Source organism: Alosa sapidissima, chromosome 17, assembly GCF_018492685.1.
Source record: "Alosa sapidissima isolate fAloSap1 chromosome 17, fAloSap1.pri, whole genome shotgun sequence".
Lineage (NCBI taxonomy): Eukaryota > Metazoa > Chordata > Actinopteri > Clupeiformes > Clupeidae > Alosa > Alosa sapidissima.
The window spans coordinates 13,812,807-13,839,304 of record NC_055973.1 but is presented as its reverse complement, the minus strand read 5'-3'; the positions used below and the strand labels follow the sequence as shown (position 1 = coordinate 13,839,304).

The 26,498-nt window shown below is 40.7% G+C and overlaps 1 protein-coding gene across 1 annotated transcript in view; it reads right to left on the bottom strand.

Annotated features, from left to right (window-relative positions):
• The window catches only part of dlec1 (DLEC1 cilia and flagella associated protein), a 35,512-nt gene extending 11,556 nt beyond the window's left edge, over nt 1-23,956 (bottom strand). The window contains exons 1-17 of the mRNA XM_042067805.1: nt 23,559-23,956; nt 22,146-22,289; nt 21,866-22,022; nt 21,519-21,629; nt 21,073-21,266; nt 20,451-20,674; nt 18,272-18,353; nt 17,906-17,993; nt 16,173-16,346; nt 15,809-15,945; nt 15,518-15,610; nt 8,119-8,209; nt 5,736-5,898; nt 3,740-3,932; nt 3,567-3,643; nt 3,200-3,350; nt 188-281 (exon numbers count right to left, since the gene is read on the bottom strand). Of these exons, the coding sequence (XP_041923739.1) occupies nt 188-281; nt 3,200-3,350; nt 3,567-3,643; nt 3,740-3,932; nt 5,736-5,898; nt 8,119-8,209; nt 15,518-15,610; nt 15,809-15,945; nt 16,173-16,346; nt 17,906-17,993; nt 18,272-18,353; nt 20,451-20,674; nt 21,073-21,266; nt 21,519-21,629; nt 21,866-22,022; nt 22,146-22,289; nt 23,559-23,642 (2,257 nt within the window). The 5' untranslated portion in view covers nt 23,643-23,956. The remainder of the gene's footprint in view (nt 1-187; nt 282-3,199; nt 3,351-3,566; nt 3,644-3,739; nt 3,933-5,735; nt 5,899-8,118; nt 8,210-15,517; nt 15,611-15,808; nt 15,946-16,172; nt 16,347-17,905; nt 17,994-18,271; nt 18,354-20,450; nt 20,675-21,072; nt 21,267-21,518; nt 21,630-21,865; nt 22,023-22,145; nt 22,290-23,558) is intronic.
• Between the last annotated feature and the right edge of the window lie 2,542 nt (nt 23,957-26,498).

Here is a 26,498-nt window from a genome sequence, read left to right as displayed (position 1 = left end):
TCAATTCAGTGTGTGGATGCATCAACAGAAATGTATCTTCCCTTTAAAGAGAGTGGTTTGCTCATAGTTTTACATTATACAATGAAACATCGTACAGCATCTTCATATGGGGCTAAACTGTCCACATATGGAAGTGCTATCTGAGAAGTTTCAACAGACCGGAGCCCATATAGGCACATGCACTTACCTATTTCTCCTGTAGGGGGATCCACCTCTATGATGTGGCAGTCGGAGATGCGTTCCCACTCAAAGCGAATGATGGATTTACTGTGGTTCCACATCTGAAACATGGGGCGAGCAATCACAAGGATCAATCACACAGTTTTCCGTGGCACTTTCTGGACTACAGGGAAAGAGATTTGCCTTTAATCTCTTGTTGGTGAATGTGTGTGTGTATGTGTATGTGGGTATTGGGTGTTTAGAGGGAGAGCAGATAGCTAACAAACGTTCAGAAAAAGTCCTGTTGGCAAATTTGAGGAAAAGTCGGTAAAGGGGCTATTTCACACAATTTGAGGGTGCTGAATTCAAATATTTTGTTTACCAAGCTCAATTTTGAGTTTTAAGCTTGCTAATTAGCATAATTCACATACTTTTTGGTTTTGCCATCAGATATCATAGGAATTGCAATAAATATACTCTTTATGTATCAAATATGTTGTAGGACAGGACAGGAATTACCCCAATGACCCTCAAGTAGCAAGTGAAAATAAGCTAAAATTAAAATATAAATTTAAATAATAGATAAAAGTCAGTATGACGTTTAGAAACAAAATAGATTCCTTGATAATAAATTGATAGAAAAGTACTGTAGGTGACTGCTCATTTTTCTGTAGAGAAAAACTGTAAAGGCGACTGTGCTTGCCTAGTTAAAACATCTCACTGCAGAATAATGGAAGAATGTGCATGTTTGAGGAGTGCTGAAGAGTGCTATGGAGATTGCATTATTTGCAAAGAATTTAGACAAGATATCCTTTATAGTGCAACAAAAAGAAACATTCTCCAGTGCATCATTACTGCATATGGTGCTGAAAGGAAAGTGGACCTAGGACAAATCCTCAGCTATGAACTGATTAATGTTCCTGTACTGTAGCTATTGCAGATAGTGATAGTTATTTGTGAAGTGGAAATAAGTCTATCCTCACAGGTGCTGTCTAGCAATGTGGAATGTCCAGTAGTGATCACTGCAAAAACTGCTCATTCAACACTGGTAATAGATGCTCAAGATCTAGTTACAGTATGTCTTTAGGACACCCATCTGACTACAGCACATTTAAGGGTATGCAGGAATGTTTGTGAGAAACTTTCGTATTGTTATTTGGTATTTGTTATGTGGTAGCAAATGATAGCAAAACAGATAATGGTGTATAGGCTATCTGATTAAGACCTGAGTGGTTGAAACGTACTTATTAAATTACACTGGGAGCAAAGAAGACTATCTTCACTTTTTTCCCCTTTGCAACTGTCAAAGAAATCCCATAAACACAGGAAGGCCTAGGGTAGCCTACATCAGATGGCCTAAAGATTAGCAGCATTAAGTGATTTGCATGCAGTAATTTGAACACTGACCTTGATCTAACCTACTTTGGCTATTTAAAGGTAATTTATTGCCAAAACACCACACAATATAAATGAGCTATAACAAACAATAAAGGACTTAATCACACACAAACTACTATTTTGCTGACTACAAAAATAATAATTATGTAGAAAGTTTAGAAGTTTAAAACCCAGAATTGACCAAAAATGCACCAAATTCAACACAAATGACCCAATACACTTGGAGGAGGCCTGCGTCCTTTCTTTTCCAGATATTTTAGGATTTGGATATCGTTTCAGTATCGAGTATCAAGATATTTATGGCAGGCATTGTATCGAAGTCATACTTTTTGGTATCGTGACAACACTATGCCAGAGCCACTCTGTTTTCTAGATGTCGGATCGGAGGCTCTACCACCACCAAGTGATGCTGCTCAATGGCATATTAGAAGAGCACACTAGTATGGAGGCAAGCACACATGGAGGCAGCCGTGGCCTACTGGTTAGCACTTCGGACTTGTAACCGGAGGGTTGCCGGTTCGAACCCCGACCAGTAGGCACGGCTGAAGTGCCCTTGAGCAAGACACCTAACCCCTCACTGCTCCCCGAGTGCCGCTGTTGTTGCAGGCAGCTCACTGCGCCGGGATTAATGTGTGCTTCACCTCACTGTATGTTCACTGTGTGTTTTACTAATTCACGGATTGGGATAAATGCAGAGACCAAATTTCCCTCACGGGATCAAAAGAGTATGTATACATATATATATATACCAAATCCAGTGTTACTGGAAGTAAAATGTTTGTTACTTGTCGGTTGTTGCTGACGGTAGATGCAGTTCTGCATTAGGCTTATTCCCGCTATTTACATGTAAGTTCATATGTACTGTAGGCTATATTCTGAGTTGAAGGTTATCTGTGCAACTTGTTATTGCGATGAAATGCATTAAACACCACATGAGTGACTCACTATGTTAGCAATAAAAATTATGGTTGTGTTTTGATTAGAATTTCCGAGTTTATTACATGTTAACTGTAATCATGTTCCCATTAAATATGTTAATAAACTATAGTACGGCTTCTTTAATGCTCAAACATGTATTTAGAGAACACTTTTATTTGGTTTTAGTGATTACTTTTGAAATCAACCCAATTTAGGGAAAAATAAGCAACAAAAAAAAAAATCGCTATTTTATGTTAAAATGCTGATTATGCATCTTAGATCTCAGAATTGAGCTTGGTAAACAAAATATTCAGAATCAGCACCCACAAATTAGGTAAGAAGGGTGGTTTACCAACTTTTCCTCAAATTTGCCATCAGAAGTTCTCTTCTGTGAAGCTGCTCTTCCTCTAGTTTGAGTGTGTTTGACAAATTGTGTGTGTAAGGCATACTGTTTACATTTAACCTTTGTGTGTCCTTGTTTGTGTGCGTGCGTGCGTGCGTGCGTGCGTGCGTGCGTGCGTGCGTTTGTTTTTGATGATGGTCTGGATGACGTCCGAGAGAAATTGCATACACACCAACATGGTGTGTATGTTTGTGCGTGTGCTTGTGAGGTCAGGTGTGTGTCTTAATATTTACTGTAAACCTGCTGCGTCTGCGTATGCATATTCCTTACTGTGTGTGTGTGTGTGTGTGTAGTTTGCTGTGTAGGGGTAAGTGTGTTTACCATAAACCTCCTGCGCATGGTGGTGTGGATGTAGATGTGGCCGGGCACGAACATGGCATACGGCTCTAGCAGGATCTGATACGGCTCCGTGGAGCCCTTTACCTCCACCTCCATAACCGCCACATCCTGCACCGCCACCGGCAGCGCAGCACTGCACACACACACATACACGCACACGCGCACACACACGCACACACACACACATACACGCACACGCGCACACACACGCACACACACACACACACACACACACATGCATACACAGACACGCACGCATATTTAAGACATGCTATCTTATCTTATCTTATCTCATATTATATTACATTATATTATATTATATTATATTATATTATATTATATTACATACCCTTCCTCATTGATTTGTTGGGGGAGTTCTGGCACATCTTTTATGACCAGATGACAAACACTGTGGTAATCAATCAACTGGGGAGAATAAAATAAATAAATACACAAATAAATTGATAGCTACATCCTAGGTAGATCGGATAAGTGTGTGTGTGAGTGTGTGTTTTATAGCACCTCCTGTGGGTTGTAGGTGATGACAAACTGGTGCTCCTGCAGAGGCCCCAGAAGGCCTGTGGCAGGGCTGATGAGGAAGCCATTGTCTGTGGCCAGGTGATGCTGGATGCGCGACAGATCTGGAGCTTCACCAGGGAGAAGAGCCTGCATGTTGGGCATCATCACCTGCCATTCGAACGCCAGCTCCAGATGCCTGTAGTGTTACAGTCATACACAAATCACATCTATCACAACCTACCAGATGATTATGTAAAGCAATCAATCAATCAATGTGTTCAGTTGTTGTTTGATTGCAATATAGATTCAATGTGCTCAAAACATTACACTAGTTTATACTAGTATTCATACTTCCAATACACAGCACTGAAGATATTATACTAGTCATCATTGCCCTTGGACATTTTCAGCCGGTTGGAAATTTGACTAATTTTATTTTTTTATTCTTATTTATTTTATTTATTAATATGTTTGTTGTATGTCTTGGTGTCACGGGTACGGTTAAGCAATATAGCACGAGTGAGAGTGGGGTTGGTCATGGATATTCCCACGGGTGTTGTTCGGCCGTAGCCACGAGGCCGGAGGCGGAGTGGCGCAGGTTTGCTGCATGCATGTTACAAGAACACTGGGCCATGTCATGTAAGGGACATGGTACTGCAAAAAAACGGAAACATAGCCTACATTGCAGAACCACTCAACTTTATGAATTTATGGTGAATAAATGTTACACTACTGTGCACCATAGACATAATATTATGTCTATGCTGTGCACAGCCTGACATGACGATGCTAGCACGTTAGCAGCGGTAAGCTAACTATGCTAACGTTAGTTATCTACACGTCTCCTCCAAGTGACAATCATATTATACACAATGCTGGCAATGCAGAGAACAATTAGCATCCTCGTTTATCTTACTTACATTAAGTTGACTGTGTGGCTTAATCCACAGATGTGGTGAAGCACTGTTTCGTTATGGTTTGCTAAGGAGTAACCCATTGCTTGAAATAGTGGAGAGCTGGGATGAGAACATTGTGTCAAATTTTTGCATTGTATAGCGGAGTGATTTATTATTAGCTGTGCAAAGTCTGAGTTGAAATGTCCAGGGATATTCCAACTCATGGAACGTCTCTCGGCCAATCAGAAACAAATAAATAGTTCCATAGAACCCAATTGTTGTATAATGGCGACTACGCCGCTCCGTCCGGCATCTACTGTCTTTGTTAGTCTATGTATGTGTCAATGACATCTTATATGTGGAGCGCTTTGTGTTGCACTATGTGCATGTTAAATGCGCTATACAAATAAAACTGACTTGACTTGACTAGTATAGATTAAGAGACTAGTTATTAGTCTATAAACATACATGCATCCTATAGTACACAGATTCTAAAACGTGTATTGAGAAGAAGACAGTGTCTGGGACATCATTCCAGGTTGTCATAGAGACTGTGCTGTGTTTTTGTTTTGATGGGTCTGTGCATATGTTTTCTTGCATACCTCAACATATGGGCAGACTAATTGGTCTATGCCAGATAGCTGCTGCCATTCAAAAGTTATGGCAATCATAGCAAAAGTCTTGCTCAACCTACTGGCTGCATGACAGCCGAGTGAAAAGTTGGTATGTCTGCTGTCTGACTGCTGAGTCTGAGGCATGAGAAGAGACTGAAGTCATGGAATCATACGGCATCATTACCCATCAGGCTGTCAGGCTTGTGCAATGAGCCGAGTTAGAAAACAAACAAGCCCTCAGTCCTGAGCACTCAACAAGCCCAATGACAAACACACAAGCTAGCATTTTCTCTCATTCTTGCCATCCAGCCGAACTCATCTTTGCATAAAAAAACAAGTTTCCAAACCCATATAAATTTACAGATTTGAAGTGCAGTATTTACAACATGTTACATTACGTTTCAAAAAGTTACATACTATTGTGACATCATCTTAAATGAAAGAAATTGGTATTTGACATGATTTTGTTTTGCTTTGTTTTGCCCTTACGCGTTGTTTCTGATGACCAGCGTCCTCTGTAGAGTGGAGCAGGGGTTGGTGGAGTCAAAGCGCACAAAGTGATTGGCTGTGAGGTCACACAGCTCCCCAAACTCAGGACAGTCCTCTCCACCCGACACAGAGACCAGCTCCACCGCAACCGTCTGGGCCTCACCTGAGAGTGCACACACATACACACACACACACACACACTCCTTTACGTTTCATTATGACCGCCGCTAGCGAAGCTAGCGTTGCACGTGCTACAAAAATCATTCTGTGCAATGGAAGATTTACCAATGTTACACCGGTCTGATACAGTTTTGCCTATACATGCGTGAGACTGAGACGCCTGTTTATTTTGTTTTAAGTGCGTGCAGGGTGTGAGAGGGGAATCGATGTGCTTTGATTCCAGCTTGGTAGTTGTAGTCTGTGAAATTAAAAAGCACGTGTGTGTGAAGTATCCAAACAATGACACCTTAATTTCCTTATGGCTGCTTTAGCAACACACCTTAAGCTACTGTGTAGTGGGTCCCATTTAGAAGTGGGTACTTCATTCGCGCTTTTCTTGACTCATGGAGCTGCGTGAATTTTATTACAACTTTTCGCCACGATATGGCATTCCTATGCCTTACAGATATTGATACTGTAAGGCATAAGCCATTGGTTTCCAAAGGAGGTTGTATTTGTGTCGCCAGCATAGCCTATTGACAATTTATGTTGTAAATAGGCCTACCTTATAAGCCTACCTGTAGCTTGGAAGCTAACAGCTTTCTATTAGGATCTAGTTTGTTAGTTACAGTTTTGTCATAACTCCCTGATGCATTTTTGCATTTAGAATAGCCAGAGCGTGGATATCTCAATCGGAAAATTAAACAATATCGGGTGCCTATGGACAAGGCTGGGTGAACTCAGCCTGATCTGCCCGCTATTTATTTTTTGATTTCTTAAAAGATTGAGCTTGGTCTGGTGAAAGCCAGACTAGCCATGGACCTCAGTTACACAATGCAAGGGAACATGAATCAGCCTATATTTGCACGAACAATAACGGACAACAGCTCTTAAACTTTGGCCCGTTAAAATGTGTATGAACAGTCTAGCGACGCATTTCATCAAGGCCAATTTGGACATGTCAGTTATTTGCACCACTGGTTAGATGTAAAACAGCATTTCGTTTCAGACTACTGTTACTTAATTTGTGCATTAACAATAACGTTTCAGACTACTGTTACTTAATTTGTGCATTAACAATAACGTTTCAGACTACTGTTACTTAATTTGTGCATTGACAATAAATATTACAATATTACATGAACTAAAGATGACTAAAATCTTATGCAGAAGAAGAAACATTCACAAAAAATCCATCCATCCAAAAATGACCTTTGTTTTTGATAGCTGTTGAAAACGGCATGGAACTGACAGAGATGTTTTTGTTTATAAATAAATAAATAAATAAATAACATTATGCTGATACCTTTTGCTTTTCCCAAATACAATGTAGCCTGCAGGTGTAAGTGACCTTTCATCAATCCAGTTGCAATGGATGAACTGTGATGAACTGCCCTACTTGTGATTGTTTAGAGATTTTAAAGGTTTTATAACAATGCTACATCTTCTTTGGCTATTCTACAATCTATTCACCTTTGGTGCTACTTTCTGTGCAGCCGCACACACACACACTCAGGCATGCCAAACAAGCATACACAAAAGTTTCAAGAGTGGGGGATGGAGTAAAATATGGAGACAAATTGAAGTGTGATTTATTTTCGCGGAACGGATGTACAGGACTGAGCGGCGGTCATATTTTATACCGCTATGCGGTACATCTCGTTTACATAGGTATGCCTCCATAACCCCTGATTGATTTCACAGGCAAATGTTTGTCATGCTTTTGTCACCTTTTTGCATTTGTCACCCACTGAGCTATGACACTACAAACCAAAAAGTGCTAGGATTTTTAACGGAACAAGCATTATGTTGTAATTGCATGGCCATTTTCATGGGGCAGCTTATACCATAATCTCATAAAACGGATGATCAACACTTTGGTGTATAACAACATATTTTTCATAAATCTCCAGCCACTTCCCTATGCACTTTTTGGGTTATTACCATTACAAGCTCACTTGAAGATACTGTTGTGGAAACATTGTTGACCTTTCATTCTGAGGCTGCCAAACGATTATGGTCAATTCAACTGTAACTAACAGTTAATCTTTAATGCAGCCCGATAGGTTTGATGAGTGTAGGAACAAAGGCACAAAGTTCACACTAGTATGGCTTTGGATTGTCAATACTGCTAGTCAACGCAATGTTTTTAAACACAATACCATTTGATACTATGTGATGTGTATGGGTCAGTTAACAGACCTAGAGCAGACAGGCCCTGTACCTTTGATGGTGATGTCTTTGACCTGGCAGTTGTCACACACGATGGTGAAGACCTGGGAGAAGGGTCCAGCAGTGGTGGGGAAGAACACCAGCTGAAAGGAGGGTCACAGGAATTAGAGCTTAAATCGGGCCCAAAAAATCAAGCCCAACCCTACCCGAGCCCGTGCACGTTGTGCCCAAGCCCGACCCGGCCCGACACATTAACTTTAATTATGAGCCCGAGCCCGGTTTAAACCCGACATTTTTTAAATACGTGGGCCATTATAACTGACATTCTCAACTACAATTCCGAGGTGTTTGAGCTACAGAAATCTGTTTAGAATTGACCAGAGCCATATAAAGGTAGAGTTGCGACAACTCCACTGACGCTAATGTTCCATTTTTTTTTCCAACAATGGCAGCTAATGGAAGCCTCAAATAGTTTAGTCTGAGCGAATTAGCCTAGAAAAGGGTCAAAGGTGGAAGTAAATACAGCAAAAGCATATTTGGTATCATTTGAATCGTAATTTTCTGTAGATTAAGAATTTGTGGTGCCTACAGCGCAGATTTGTACCGAAAAAAATATATAGGGCTTTCAATGGAGCATGGCACAATGATTTTTGGGCCAAAAACGTATGTTAGTACATCTTGATATTAGCTGATATCTCTTAAGCCAATTGAAAGATATTCATCAAACTTGGTCTACTTACCCACTACAAGTTGTCAAAGAGCTGGCAAGACAATTTAGGTCTTGAGGTCAAAGGTCAAGGTTACAAGGGGTCACACAAATAACTCACATGCAGTATTTGGTTCATATCTCCAAAGCAGACTGATGGATCTTCATTAACTCTAGTACATTTATTGTCTATACAAGTTAGACGAACCTAGGGACTTAGGGCCATGGGGTCAAAGGTTAAGGTCAGTTTCATCCCCTGACATACATAGACGGTGGAGACATGCTAATCAACATGCCATGTTCAATTCAATTACTGTAAATATAGTGAACTTTTATGTTGCACAACATAGACTTGGTTGTTTTTGACATGGGGAGTCCCTATCTACAGCACAATGAGTTTAATACCCCTCCTTTGTATATAAGAATCAAGAATCTGATTGCAATTACTGTATGCAAATGTGCTTAGCAGTTATATAACAGTGAAATACTTCCACTAGCATAGTCATGACCTGACCAATATCTCTTTCAATATTGCCCATGCAGTCCTTTCCACAGTACAAGCAGTGCTACTTCCAGCTGTAAATTACAGCTTTCTCTGCTGTTGTGACTTTCCATAAGTTAGTATGACTGTTAACTGTGGCCCTTGCTATATTTCCCTTCATGGACAAGGTGTTGTCCACTTTCTCCTGGCAATTTCTGTGACCCTGAAGACTAGCATTGTCTTCCAGTTTTGATGTTAGTAATGTGGCATGTCCGTTGTTATCTATTCAGTTGAAGTTAGGGGTGGGCAAAAAATAATATCTAAATATTTTGGAAGATTTTGACGGTAGATATCAATAATATAATTAAATACGAATTTGTTACAAGCCACCTTATAATTTCTTACAAAGCACATTAAGGGACACAAAGTATTAGGATAGCAGTTCATTTTCTAAATTTTGTTTCTGAAAGATGAGACTGTTGTAAGAAGCAATATTTTCCCCTGGGATGAATATCAGTATTTAGTTGTGCTCAGTACTGTCTTGATTCATTATTTTCCATTTCACTGCAATGGATGATGAGACTAACCTGACTCTCGCCAGATGAATTTCATTCCGCCTAGCTCCACTAATCCATCTGGGATCAATCCATTGGAGTGGTGTTTCAGAAGGCTGGGCCAAAAATCCTTGCATATGATTGGATAAGCCACTTGTCCGTCCTCTATTAACATGCTACTTCAACCACTCACATTGAAGCCAACCCGTGACGCTGAGAACAGTCTCACAGTCGCTTCTACGCTACGTCACATCTATGAAACTCCCGCCCTGCATCCTGATTGGCTCTACCATAAAATCTGGTGCCGAAATCACTCTCAACGGAAGCGATCCCAGATGGATGTGAGTGGAGTAAACATTGGTCTAGTCTTATCCAATTGCGTGCAGTGAGATTTTCAAATGCACGCTTGGTGCCGCCCCTCGAGTTGGGCCATTACATTGTTCGTGGCCAGACCCTTAATCTTTCTAGATTACCAAGGTCTGGATTTTCCAGGCTAGAAAATGTCCACTTCCAAATCCAATTGTCTAATTAACAATTACCACTTGACTATTTAGTAATTTAGCACTCTGGAACAAGGCGTCCAAAGGAGACAATGTAGATAGAAGATTTTCCGAAGACTGTTGATCTTTATTCACCGTATTGCAATGATAGTACAGCCCAACCAAAGTCCAGACCAACCATCAAAGCAATAGGGAGGAGATGTCATCAGCTGGGGCCCCCGACAAGATCTCCCCTACGGATGGCTATACTGTACATTATATTTTATACTCCTCAGCCCTTGAGAAGTGCCACCCTCTCACGCCATCTCCATCAACACCCTTCACCAATCAGTACCAAGCAGAGTCGCTTACATTGGTGGAAACCATCTTCCCATCATGCATAAAACTATATGCAAACCTATGTAATGCATAGGTAACATATGTAAAATAGTGTAACCCTAAGTTTTTCTGGTTCCTTCCAGTTTGGTGAAATAAGGCCTTCTTATCTTATTCTCTTCCTAGCTGGACAGGCCCTAACTCATAAGGCACAGTGGCCTCCTCATCCCTGTCCTGTCCAGTCCTCACTAGCTTGATAACACCCCCTCTCCCTCAACACCCTTCACCAATCAGTACCAAGCAGGGTCGCTTACATTGGTGGAAACCATCTTCCCATCATGCATAAAACTATATGCAAACCTATGTAATGCATAGGTAACATATGTAAATAGTGTAGCCCTAAGTTTTTCTGTTTCCTTCCAGTTTGGTGAAATAAGGCCTTATCTTATTCTCTTCCTAGCTAGACAGGCCCTAACTCGTAAGGCACAGTGGCCTCCTCATCCCTGTCCTGTCCAGTCCTCACCAGCTTAATAACACCCCCTCTCCCTTAACCATGTAAGGAGATCCTCTCATCCTGGTACCCCCAGTACTTTATGAAACCCATGATTACATCCCTTCACATCCTGAAAACCCACCATAATACCTAGTAGAATCCTAGGTAATATCAGTCCGCTGCTGCCGTTGTTTATATGCCTACTACTAACTTCAGGGAACAAAGTATAACTATTGCAATGCGATGCAAGGGTAGTTTTTATTGCTAACAGTATTCTATCAACATAGACATTTACATCAATTGTCTGGCGTTATAATTTAAGTTGAAGGAAATAGCTGTAGATGACAATGTTTATCAGATGTTTGACAGAAATGGTTTGGATATAATCTAAAACTCTGAACTGAAACAGTTATTTTAAAACAGGTATTCACACAGATGTTTGCATTTTTAAAACAGCAAATTATTTAGATTTCCCCTGGTTTCAGAGAGGCTACTACTACAATACTAAAATAAGATGTGGAGGTTGAAACAACTGTTTTTATACAGAAAATAAAGTTTGTTTTGCTTTAATAAATGTCTTAATCTTTTTTAATGTCAATTCAGATAGTTGATTTTATGCCTCAGCCAGCTATAGCCCCATGACCTTTAACCTCTACCTGTGACCCCATGATCTTTAAAGCCTTATTAGTTAATTTAGGCTTAATTAATTGTTGGGTTTAATGAGGATCCTTTAATCTGCTTCAGAGGTATAAAACAAACATTGCATGTCAACTATGACCTCACGTGACCTTGACCTTTGACCCCAAGACATTAAACACCTACTAATTTCATCAAGAACTTATGGTGAGTAAGTACACCAAGTTTGGTAAAGATCCTTTTACCAGTATGGGAAATATCAGCTAATATCTATATGTGATAATATATACGATTTTGGCCCAATAATCATTATACCATGGTCCAAAGCTGTATATCTTTTTTCTGGTACAAATCTGCACTGTAGGCACCTGAAATTCTTAATCTACATGAAATTACGGTTCGATTGATACCAAATATCCTTTTGCTGTATTTACTTCCACCTTCAACCCAAATTCGCTCTGACTAGTTCCCGGAAGTTAACAATTAATAATAGCAGCAGTGCAGTTACAGCAGTATAGACTGTTTGTAGCCACCATTTCAGACTCAGATGTACATTCCTTTGCCTCATCCGAATAATAATAATAATAACAGTAATAGGAGTAAAGTAAGTAGGCTATCAATAGCCTAATTATAATAATAAACGATTGATGTATCGACTATGACTTTTCTGCTGCTCAGTCTTTATCAGTTCCTCATCAAATAAATTAAAAGAGGCTAAAAGGCCAATAAATGTGCCACACTAATAGCCGAATATAAGATAACCCTTGCCTATCCCATTATAATTAGGCAGCACTACACCACCACGAACAAGCTGTCATTAAGTTTTTGCGTTTAGTAGGCCTACAGCTTTTATGACGGCGTTTCTTGGGCATTTAGCTTCACCATCACGTCAAGTTGTAACATATGCGCAATGCTCATCTAGGCTATGGATTTAAGTGGCTTAAAGGCAGCAAAAGTGGGATATAGTGCAACTGCTTCCCCAAAACAATTCCTCCATAACTTTGTATTTAATCGTTTGATATGTGGATAACTTTCAGTGGACTAAACAAAAGGTAAAGATTTTGTTATCACAAGGCTAGTTGGTTCGTTATATGGCGAAGCATATAGCCAACTTTGTTTGCAGCAGTGAAGCTGAGTTTGTTGTTAACATTGCTGGTAACTGTCAGGGAATTTAACCCCAGCATATAGATACAAGAACCACAACTTATGGCTTTGCCCACAAACTCTGGTACCAAGAGGAGAGCCTGCTAATGTAAGGAAGAATTCCTCACACCATCAGTCTCTGACTCTGCAGCCCAAAAGATGTATCTTTTATTGTACAGATGCACACAGAAAATAGGAAGCAAGACATAGCAACTTCATTGTGACATACTCTTATCTCACCTACACACACACAGAAAGGGTGCAGTTCCTGTCTGTCTGGGTGCACACTTCTTAGAACTCAGCACAACAACATTTAACTTGAACTCTCTGTTCTTAGAACTCAGCACAACAATATTTCTGCTTACACAAATGGTTATACAATGATAACTAGACTGCATTTCCGGCGGGAACTGCGAAAGTGTGCTTGCCCTGGTCCGGTCACCAACTTGAGCAGACAGTGGCATACGCTATGCTGAACCTGGCTTGATCCAGGCATTGTAACAGTGCCTTTCAGTGTTGGAGCAGTGACAATATTCAGTTGGAGCAGTGACATATTGGCTATTCAACTATTAGCTTGCGGGTTGAATGCGGTTCGTAGGATTTTACCTGTGGCCTGCCTTCGAATTTAGCTATGACTGAGATCAAATCAATAAAATAAAATGACAGCAGTGATTGGCTGCAAAAATAAATAATGTCCAGGGCTCTACACTAACATTTTTTTTCAGGAGCACTTGTGCGCCCAAGTTAAAAAATTTAGGAGCACAGACAAAAATTTGGGCGCACAGTCAGTTCTGTACTTAACTTACACATAATCTAACATTATACTGCAGCTAACAGTTAAACATGCCAGTGCACCAATTGCAAATATTAAGAATGACTGACAACATTTAGGCTACAGGAAACAGGATTTTAAAGATCAGTGCCTACTTTATTTTCAGTCTATTCTATTTTCCTACATTTTGTTAATGTAAAATAATATAATACATTGCCATATTTGCATTTAGCCTATATCAAGTATCCTGCCAAATGTAGGCTAATTTATTTATTTGTGAATCCATCTAGCTAATCCAAATATGCCCATGGTGACCTATCTGACTGCATACTGCCTAATACTACTACTAAAACAGTCCATTTACTCTTCCACAAAACCCAACATAGGCTAATCAAGGATATATGTTTTATACTTTTACAGTTTTTATTTGAAATATCTGCGTTGATGGGGGCAGTAGGCAAACGTTAGGCCTACTTTCGTTTTGCACTTCAGCTTGTATTCGGTGTAAACAAACAAGCATGCGTGGAAGCCTGGAGTTGTGAATAGCGTTCTACCTTTGAATAAAATGTCCGAGTATTACGGAAGGCTACTTTTGTGCTGGTTAGCTACATAGATATATACACATATATAAACGGCACCGACAATCAAAAAATCCAGTGGAAACTAGATGGCAGAAGTGTGTAGGCCAATCGGCCCACCAGCTTTTTCTACTTTGTCACCTACAGAGTTTGACAGGTACGATCTTTCGAAACGCCATGTTATTTTTCATAGACATTTGACGACCGGAAGTTGGATGGATACGGAAGTTACGGAGGCGGGACTTATTCTGGAGAGGTCTATTCTCTGTCTATTCTCAACCCAGGGTTGCTAGGGGCAACATCAAATAAACGAAATGAGAGTCTTTCAGTATTAAATGTGTACGTGTGATTACGAATGAATGTGTGTGGTTTGCAATTAGAATAAACAAGAAATAATAGACATTGTGCATACTTGGAAGGCATTGTGATACAAGTACATCTGCAAAGGTGAATGGTGAGAGTTACCAAATACCAGTGGGTGGTTTACCAAATGCTGGAAGCTTTTGGAATGTTTTCTTTTTTTTTTTAGCTTATGCGAGTTCAAATACAAAATTTGGTATCGATATGTGACATTGTTCCTGAGATATGGACGACTTCCTGTTTCGGAGCTTCGCCACCGATTTCGTTTGGCTGTGACGGCCAAACGCTTTTGAAAATCAAAAATCCTTCTGGTAACTTTTGTGAGGCTTGGTCCAAGGATAATGTACGTCAAGTTTCGTGGCGTTCGGACCAAATTTGTGACCTGTGAAAATTTAGTTTCGCTTTCTGTTCAATCCAATATGGCGGACGAACAATACGCCCACCTGACGTCATCTTCGCGAGCAACTTACATCGGTACTGACCGGACGTTTTAAAGTTGGAACAGTGTCTCTGGCTCTATGCACGTCAGTAGAACGTTCGCTGCAATGTCAAATGATACGAATAATGGAATTATTATTATTAAAGAATAATGCAAAGGAGAATGAAGCATGTAAACTATGTTGTTTGTTTATTCAGAATGGAATGGATTGCAAATGAATCTGAATGAAGAAACGTAAGCCACTTCCAATGTAAAATTATGCCCCTGCAGCAAAACTCAATTCATTTCTCTGTAAGGGCTTGCCTCGCTCTCAGGGGTATGCTTGGAGAAGTGACAAAAGAAGATGACTATCATTATTTCTGCCATGGCAAGCCTGCTTCATAAGTCTGTTCATCTCAATGTCCCCGTTTTTTTGCTGCCATAGGCGAGCATCATGCGCACTTAATGCACCTTTACTAATTAACCTTTACTGACCTCCAACAAGGTGGCTTGTCCCGGCATCAGCTCAAACACAGAAGGACACACAGCAAAGGGAGGCTCCTCAGCAAAGCTGGCCTTCACTACAGCCTGGTAAAATGACAATTAAAAAGCTTATGAATCAACATCAATAATAATATAGTGTACCTGTATTTGTGTGCACAGCTGCCAAATGCATCTTTTTAGTATAGTGCTGTATGATGGGAGATGTGGGATTGATACCAAGGTTTACAGACGCAGGGGCCTGGTCCAGGAGTTGCTGAATGAGTCAAAGGGCTTTCTACTCACCCTCAGACTTGGCGCAGGCCACTGTTTCTTGGACATGATGCAAAAGGTTCCAGAACTAAAGCCCTCGTTCTGACACAGGAGTTCTAGGAACTTCACTGCCCCCACCAGGCAATAGCCACAGTCCAGCACAGCCGGCACTGGGAGACAGAGAGGTACAGAGAAACACTGGGTCATCCAAATATGACACTTATCATTAAATATAAAGCAAAATATAAAAGAAATACTTTTCTCCAATTACCAGATCATACATTTGTTCTTCCTTGCATGCATCATACATGGCAGTACTGCATATAGCTCACTGTTAATCACTAAGCTCCTGACCCGCCTCATCACAGTGTAATGGGTAGAGTCTGCGTCTACTCACCCGTAAGTACTGGTGGGGGTCTCCGGCCCTCTAGAGGCACGATGAGAGAGTGTGGCGACTGGGTCTCCACCACCAGGAAGTCCTGGTAGTCCGCCAACGAGTTGGGAGCAAAGCGCACGGTGTACTGACAGCTCATGCCAGGCGCCACCATGCCCCCCTTCCCTGGGAACTTCCCTGCGTGGACATACAGGACCCTAATTTGAATGATGGCCAAAGTGCAAAGTCTTTTAAGTGTTAACTAATGCTAATTGAATAATTTCTAAAATCTATTTGTTAATTTAAACACAAACATTGACCTTAACTACAAACATGGATGAGTCAGCTCAATGCTTCCACATGCCATACGATTGCTACAGTCCATGCACCATCAATATTGGTTTGCATTTTGCCCCACATTTCAATAAGGGCCCATTAGGGGTCATTAGGTACACTGAAACACACACACACACACACACACACACACACACACACACGCATGTTCACACATGGAAAACATACACACATACTAAAACATAAAAAATTGGTATGTCATGTATCCTAATCTTATTTATATTGCCTGCATCTCCTAATCATAGTTCTTGAAATCAACATTCAAAACCTCAGAAATGTATTGTCATAATTCCAAGCCTCATCTGCAGAACTGAAACACACACTTGAATTCCTCACAGCAGATGGTGCTCTCTCCCTTTCTTGTTCAACACACACACACACACACACACACACACACACACACACACACACACACACACACACACACACACACACACACACACACACACACACACACACACACACACACACACACACTCAAATTGTGATGTGAAACAAAAAAGATGGAAGTTCCCTGCAGTCTTGTGATCATCTTTAGTCTGGCCACAGGCATCTGAGAGAACGCTGCTCAATTATCTCCAGCGTCAGGTCAAGTCATTGCAGAGGCTGAGGTGGCACACTGAGACTGAACACACTCTATCTGACAAGTGAGAGGTTTTGCACCAGTAATATAAAACAATATTCTATATGTGGTGCAAATAGCAATATTAAATAAATATACTAGAAGATAAAATAGTTTGTTTTTGTTTTTGTCAAAGACGCACTTAAACCTTGGTAATTCTCTGTGAAAGTCTTGTAAAGTATAGAACCGTAGTGTAGGAATGTACGCACATCTATACAAATTTGACAGGTGCTGAAGATGAAAACTGGGAGCATACAAGACAGTGTGCGGATATCTTTTTTTTTTTTCAAAGTCTTGTGAAGTACACATGAGCAACACTTCCCTGTCTAAATCCCACTGCGTGTGCCTCTAGGAGCAGCATGCATTTCCAGTCTCTCTCTCTTTCTCTCTGTTCCCCATGAGTGCAAAAACTGGGATTCTAAAGGATATGAGGTGTTTACAAAGATGTTCACAAAGCAAGACAGGAGGAGTGCTTCAATCAGGCAGTTTTGTGTGGACCCATGGGAACTAGAGCATGAGAAACGCTGTTTAAAATGGTCTTCTAAAGAGGACACAATCTGCAGCCCCACCCAGAGAGCAGTCTTTTCTATGACCCTCGAGGGACACTGGTCAAACTGTTTCTGAATCATTTGTATGAAGAGCATTCTGCATGTGGAGAATTTAGCGAGTAAACCTTTGGATGTTTAAATACTCCTTGAATCCCAGTTTTTTTTCTTTCTTTCTTTCTTTCTTTCTTCCCTTTCTTCCCAAATAGGATTAACGGGAGGAGGTCTCAGCTCACCCAGGCCAATGGAGAAGAAGGGTGTGGTGGGGGGGATGACTCGCACGTGACGGCAGGTGGCAGTGAGGTTCCTCAGCTCCACAGTCGTCTGACAAGGGGGGGAGGGAGAGGACATGGTGCAGTATCACACATGAACAACAGGGGGCAGAGTTCAAGAACCAAGAACAAATGCATGTGTGACCCCAGATTCCAATGACTAGGGATGAATAATTTGAAAAGTTAATAAAATGGTTTGTCATAGTTCAGCCCAAGTGATATATATGAATGCCTGACTGTTTATATTAGTATCAATAAATTGATGTCAAATAATACAAAATGGCTATGTGACACACACACACACACACACAGACACACACACAAGTGTACCTCATACACTTGTCCCACTTTGTAGTTGGTGAAGAGGACAACAGGTGGACTGGCCAGAAACACAGGCACAGGGACCTCTGGGCTGCAGCAACAAAGCATTATGGGAAAATCAGCCACTGGCATTCAGCATTCTGGGTCTCACCATCACCATGTCTCCTGCTAAGCAACACAGACATGTAGCACGGCAACAGCACATACCATCCATGGAATGTCCAAGGCAAGCGCATGGTCTGAAGCGTTTGACCGCAGGGTCCGCCGGACAAATCAAAAAGCATATTGAGCTGAAAACAACCCTATTTGGGTAATTGCGGCATGCAGACAAATAGGCCAAAGGGAATGGCTGTGTGGCGTTTTTGAAAAGACAGATGATTGCAGTGAGTCTGCGCTGGAATGCAGAGTCAAATTGAATCAGTACGGCAAATTAAATAGATTAAACTGTGCAAATGTCCTTATTCTCGCTTTGTAATGTTATTGAGTTGGGGTAACAAGAGTCATTGAGTGATAATCATTGATACACACATGATCAAAAACTGAAGTTGAATGAAATCAATCAAAAGTTCACTTTCGTTCACTTTCGTGAGCCCAACAACTGAACTCTTTGTGGCTTAGTACTTTTGTTACAGGAGAAAATGAAATATGCACATCAGTCCTACATGCTTTCTCCCAAATACACAAGCCCATTTAAACAACACATTGTATGTTGAGTTTGTATGTGCTGGCAAGTCTGGAGTCAGATGATGGGTTTTTATGGTCTTATGATTCCCTCGGCTCTAATGAAATGGAAATCCCCACAAGGACGTCTGCCTTCTGCATGGGGTCAGACGTTCGGTCAGACACAGGGTAGGGAGAGGGTGGCTTGAATCATTTGATAGCCCGATCTAGTTTCCGTCATTATAATAATCATTAAATAATAAACGTGTCTGCTAAATGAATAGAATAAATGTAAATCATTATTGATACCATCAATCAATTATTGGTATCATCATCATTTGCTGCACGCTTAAAGTTGTGCTTTGCATCAGTGGGAAAGCCTCAATTCTTTCTCTTAAGAAAATCGTCCTGAGTTGCCTACACAATGATGCTAAATTAAACTTTCACTTTATTTTGGTTACACCATAGAGAACATATGTGGCTGCTGTGTTTGTTTGGTACAAACCCTCCGGATACAATAAAAGCACATATAATAACAGTGGTGCGACAGATGACATAATGCAGGATGTGGAGAGAATGACTGTATGATCATATTTCATATTATGAAGGTACATATTAAGCACACAGGCTCAAACACAACTGAAAGGCAGTGAACGCTCTTCAATAAAGAAAACAAATGGCATCCCAGGACAATAAGACGGAAAACAATGGATATAGGCAGATAGCCCGATATAGCATGTATTCCACACAGGCCACTGTTGCTGTGAACATCAGCTTGAGTATTACCTGTACACATCAAAAATCATTTATTTAACACTATATAATAAAAAGGTTCCAGATGGTTGCATCAGTTTGATATGACAAAGTCAAATGGGCCTACAATTTGGACATATTGTGTAAAAATAACAATGTACTTGTCTTGAACTTCTAGAAAGGGAAGTGTGAAGTGAGAAGCCATCACACCTTGTGGATACAGTTTCCTGGGCGGTGTCGCTATTTTCAGATGAATGGGTGAAACATTCAGGCTGATTTGGAAATGTGCAGTAGCAAACATACTACACCCTGCTAGATGAAGAGCGCTTGCTTGCAGACAGCCCAAAGACATTTCGCCCTCTTGCATAATGATAGTTTATGACATCGCTGGGTGTGAAGTTGAGTTTTAAAGGCCAGGTGTAAGCTTACACCTCACCTACACAGTGTTACTGCACCCTATAGTTAACCACACACAACTGTCTGCTAACTCTTCCAGACAGATTCAAACTGCACTGTGCATTCTGGTGTATCAAAAGAATGAGTAGCAGTTTACTATTGTCTACAGTCAAGTAATAATCATGTCATTTTAATGGCTTGATACGCATTAGCCAGTACTTTCATCCAAAATTACAAAGTACAGTAGAACAGTACAGTATACACTGTTCAGTATGAACTCCCTTGATGCTGAGCCCACAGCTTTGATGTTAATAGCCCTGTCCACGATTTGAGATACAAGAGACCTTGATCTACCAGTAAGTGGCCAAGCAGGAAGTACCTTTCCTCAATGGTCACGCTCTTCCCATCCACCCCTCTCTCCGACTTCCTCCCGCTCAGGATGAGGGACTTGCCACCCCGCTGGGCAAGGGGGGGCAGGAAGCGGGGGTTTCGCAGGAAGTTCTGACGCTCCTTGAGCTTCTGCCGCGCGGCCCGCTCCTCCGCACGGCTCTGGGCACTTGGCTCCTTCAACCACGGGGGATTCATGCGGGCTCTGAGGTGCTTCTGGACACAGTGACACAGCACAGGTCATTCTAATCTTGGTGACTCTTTACCTGAGCCCTAGGACTTGAAAATTCTAAGGCTCATATAACCATGTCATACACATTATGTATGTTATGGTAGATACCCTGTATGATACTGTATGTTAGTCTAAAGATTCAAGAAGCATGATCCCATTTGTTTTAACCAGATTATGACAGAAACAAATATAATGGGAACTGGAGGCTTAGATGCTAACTGGAATTAGCTAAATTGTCTTGGAAAATGTAAGATTACAATCTCCAGTAATTACAGGAAGAGACAGAGTTGCTTTCATGTAGGCTAAATAAGTACTGAAAAAATAAATCCTTTATAAGGAATGTCAATGGTAAGACACCAACAGCCTTCAACTTAAAACACACTTGAGAGGGAGTGCCTCCATCAGTGATGAGTTCTCTGCTGGACGCTTGTGTGAGTGTCCCCTCTGAGGCCTCAAGCATGTCCTGCTCTGTCTTCTGCGGAGGAGGGATAAGCGTGTAGCCATCGTCCTGTGGCTGCGTACAGACGTGCTTGTTGTAGGAGAGTGTGGGGTGAGCAAAGCCTGCCGTAGCTTTCCCTTTATCACAACAACATGGTAAAGACCACATTATTTTATTTTCACTCTGAATGATCCAAATAGTGTCCCCCCCCCCCCCCCCCCCATTATGATCATTGTTATTTTGCAGTTAAACTCTGAATGCTCTCTGCATTGATAGTGTTTGACAAGTAAATGTAAATGCTGTAACAAACACAGCCAAGCATACAGAATAGAGCCTGGTTTGATTTAGAGTACTTTTTGAACCATTTTAAGGATAAGTTCTGAATGTACCTTGTGGAGCTTTCACTAGGGCTGGCTGCTCGATTATGTAATCTTCTGGACATAGCAAATTATGGTTCTTGAGAAGTCTATTGTCCACACACCGCATGAAAGCTGATTTGACTGGACACAGGAAACAAACAAGCAAGCAGATCAAAATTTCTTCTTTCTCTTTCTAAAATTATTTGGAGGTTATTGTTAAAAAAAAAAAAACACACATTTGAAAACACCAAGCTAATTTTAACTATTTTGAGGGTTATTTTCATATCATTATTTTTCATATCATTTCATTTTTTATTATTTTCTGAATTGCCTCCTATTAAGTACACTACTCTTAATATAGCGGAGATACAGCATACCGGGAGGTAGACCCAACTGAGTGTAGGCCTCTCCAACCTCCTCTACTATCTGAGCACGAGTTCGTTCCTCTATGGCAGTGGCCTGAATGCGTGCCTGGATGATGTGGCTCTCTAGCATATTCGCATCCTTCATGCGCTTTGTATATTCAGCATGAACCTGTTTGTGTGTGAGAGACATTAACGATCACAATTTCAATCATTTCAGATCAGTTGGACACAACATGTGATTGTTATTGAGGAAGTGTTCCAGTGGTATATGCGGTCATGGTTGGAGTCTTGCCTTCTGGAGTTCCTCCACATATTTGTCATGGTAGCTGTTTTGATCTCCTCGTCGAGATTGGGAAAGATTGTCAATGGTATCTTTTCCGATAACCTCCTTGGTGTAAAGATCTTTGAAAATACTTGTGAGTAAGTATGAAATGTCCTGTAATAGAACACAAACAGAAAATCGTCAAAAAAGATAAAAAAGGACCTGTTAATGTTTGTAATATAGTCATAGTCATAGTCAAGTTTATTTATATAGCACAATTTAAAACAACCTGTGGTTGACCAAAGTACTAAAAAAAAAATAGATAATAGAGGACAAAATGAATAAAGACACAAAAAAGCACAACAGGAAAATAAAACTAAAATAATATGTACATATATACTGTATAGCCTATATAAGTACATTCCACAATTCATTAAAAAGCCATTAATAGCATATGTTCTTTTAACTTTAAAAGCACCAATAGTTGGTGTAGATCTAATGTGAAAAGGCAGGTTGTTCCACAACTTGGGCCCAGCACAACACGGTCACCATATTTTTTAGAGGACTCTGAGGTACTGAGAGCAGTAATTTATCTGATGACCTCAGAGTTCTGGGAGGGCAGTGAAAGTGTACAAGCTCACTTAGGTATTGGGGAGCTTGTCCATTTAAAGCTTTAAAGACAAAAAGAAGAATTTTGTAATCTACTCTAAATTTCACTGGTAACCATTGCAGAGATTTCAAAACTGGAGAAATATGTTGTGTCTTTTTAGACTTGGTGAGCAGCCTTGCAGCTGCATTTTGCACCATCTGAAGTCGGGATAGAGTGGACTGAGTGACACCAAAATAAAGGGAGTTACAGTAGTCCAGGCGGGATGAAATAAAGGCATGAATCAATATCAAAGTCTTTGAAAGAAAACATAGTTTTGGCTTTACTTAAGATTCTAAGGTGGTAATATTACTGCAAGATCATTTTATGTTCCATAAACACTAACCTATTCACTTAGATTTTAATTTTGAAAAATGGATGTCCTCTAAATTTAAGCAAACGTTTTTCTGTTATTTCAATACATGCATTAATGGCACCCTTCAACCACACCTGAAATTTTGCTTTATTTCATTTTATTTTTGCAATACCTCTAAGCAAATTTAAACTGTCAACTCACTCAAGGGATAACTAGAAGACAAGACGCAAGCACTTGTCACATGATATGCCAGATTCATTGTAGTGATGACTTTTGATATCCTAAATCTGGGATAAGTAGGCAACATGGTTTTGTAGGCAACATCGATTTTCTCCTTGTACACCTCTAAAGTCACCTCTAAAGCATCATTAACTGATTTACTTTTATAACTTAAAAACCATCGATCCAAATCCATCAGCATGATATTGTAAAGTCACATGAAAGTGTATGTTAGCGCTTGGCATCTATTGTTCCCCCCTACCTGGCTTTTCTCGGAGGCGGGCCTGTGTCGATTCATGTGAAGTTCAGAGTTATTTTTGCTGTTTTCAGAGCCTTCGGCCATCATAAGCTATTTGTGTTGTTAACTCAGTTAGAACTAGAACTACTGTTGATGTCTGGCAGTGCAGCCAGGAAAGTAAGCTAGCGACCTAGCTTCCTATTCAAGTCCCTCCGTACCTTACATTACATAAATTGAGTACCGTATATATTTCACATATTAAATAGTCTGATTATATACCTATGTGGCTGCATACCTAGCTAAGTATGAGGTTCGTGTAAACAGAAAAAAGTTCTCAACAGCAAAGTATCCAACTTGGAACTATCTGCCTACACTTGCCTAAGCTTAGCTCAACCATCTTTGTGTACACACCGTAACCATGGAAACAAGCTCTATCCCTTTAAGGGACCGCGTAGGCTTTTTTTGAGTGAAGAGATGTTAGTCCCTTCTCTCCCACACTACCTACCACAACTATTCAGTCTCCATTGTGTAATCACAAAAAAATGAGGACAAAAATATTTCAACAGTGGTTTGTTGATGAGTATGATTCTTGGAAGCCAACCCACTGGCAGGCAAAGGAATCCGGTCTTGCCATCCTGCAGCTCTACTCATGACACAACACGCCTTTGCAGCTGGATTGTGCTCGTGCTTGTGTACAGACTGACCTGAGAGAACAATTCTCCCCTCCTTAATTGTTGCCAATCCTGAGCATGAAAGCTGCACAAAATGAATGTCTGGTTTGCAGAAAAGGGTGTGCGCAGAGGTGTGTCAAGTGTCAAAAGAATTTTGAACAGGACAGCCATATCCTTTCCTCACCCCTGTTATACACACCTAGTGAACCAGGCTAAATGTTGAATCCTGGCATGACCAACTATGAGAAAACAATGAATAAAGTTATGAGGAAAAGTTATTTAAGTCATACTGAGATGTGTGGAATTGTATTGATATATCGTCCCCTTATAAGGTTCTATCTACGTTCTAAGTAGTTCTGAGATAGGCTAGGCTAGCCTACTGAGCTTCAAAGTTTTAGGGTTCCTAACGTTATGCTGATAAGGGACTGTTATTTATTTAAGGGGCTACCGGAGGAATTTTGGGAGCGTTGGTCAAAAAAGACGTGACCCTCCCTCGCCAGCAAGATTTTTCTATGACTCTCCAAAGTGATTGAGAAAAAACGCATGATCCTCCCCAACAATGTATTGATGCCTTCTGTACTGGGTCAATTGGGAGCTTGCATGCTACCATTCCTTCCTTAAAATGCCTTGAAAAGGCTGTCGTTTGCACAATTTCACAAATAATCACCGGGACCGAAACATAACCTACCTGTGAACTTTTTCCGGGTTTATCACGTATTTTAACTTTTCCCCCCGCTGTCTGAGGAGCTACAGGGCCGTCGCAAGAGGCCGGTGCTTCTTCAAGGAGGTGCTTCTTGAAGAACTTCACTGCATTCTCTTCCAAGCACTTTGGGACGCTCCCATAGTGCTCAATGTCCCCAAATATTGCTGGCTGCACTGCATTGTAGCCTAAGCCATTCTAAGCTGTTACACACCCCAAAGCTGTGTTGTCATTCAACAGGGTATTGGTCTTCACAACTGAACGTAAATGCCGCCCCTTACAATATATAAAAATGTCCAGTCATGTGTTATACCAATATAATAGCTGTAATTAAACAAAATCGGTTAGTGTTCTTTCATCATGGTCATGCGATCATTGAGGGCAAACTTTTTTACCATTAGAGTGCAATCCGTGTACTTGCAACGCACTTTGTTGTCATAATTATCAGTGTGAATGCACGCAAGTGAATGAATACAGAGTGCTAGTGACTAACCAAAGGATTTACATATTATTATTGTGTATGAAAAATATTACATTAAAAAGGAAAAATGGTTGTACTTTTGATTTTTGAATACTTATGTTTAAAAAGCAAGTAGTTCTACTTCAACTCAATTAACATTTTGTTTCACCTTCATCTTTCACTTGTATTGGAGTAATATTTGACCCTCCCCTCAACAAAGAATAAAAAGACATGACCCTCCGCTATTTTCCTCCAGTGGTCCATTCCATACCGAATGGTCCCTAAGCGAAACAAACCTCGAGATATAATGTCCAAAAATGAATACAAAAATCACCTCACCGCACCTTTTTAATGTGTCCCAGAGTAAGAACATGTCAATAACTCAGTTTTAACAAAAATGGTCAGATAGAACCTAATTCTAAGGGGACGATAGTGTGACAGTGTCAGGCAAAGAAGGAGGTAAAACCAATGACAGACCCCTTTAAACACCAGCTGTGTGTCTTTGTGTGTCTGTACACATAGCCTGCCCCCATTGGGTCATCTAGAAAATCTTCCAGCATTATCATGAGGTCTGACTGAGCCAAAGCCTTGCCCAGCGTTGTTATTCTCATGCCATCACTGTTAGGCTGTGTGTAGCATAACCTTCGTGTTGGAGTTCATTTGGCAGCGTCGACTGGTTAGATACAATAGCGCAATAGAGGGATTGCAGAAGCACTAGTGGGGGCAGGATCTGTGCAACAGACAGAGAACAGAGACCTCACACTAATGAGCAAAAATGTCTTGTCTTGTCTGAGCCCTCGGTCATGTGATTTCTTGGCAGGATACTGCACACAAGCAAAACAGGAGGTAACAGTAGCCTATAGTAGGCCTAATGTGTTTCACAGCAGACATATTTATAAACAAAACTGTTTAATTCAGGAAGAAATAAACTCCAAGGTGGTAAACACAATAGTCTACAGCTAAAATGTGGAATCCCATCTCTTAAAAAAAAAAAAAAACGTTTCCCCACCTGGCATAAGCAACAAAGACAGGAATTAGGCAGATACCACATCACTAGAGGGGTATGGTCAAACTAGTTGGCCGTAGCCTAGGCTATAGAATTGACTTGAAGGACAGGTTTTGTGGGTGTGTAC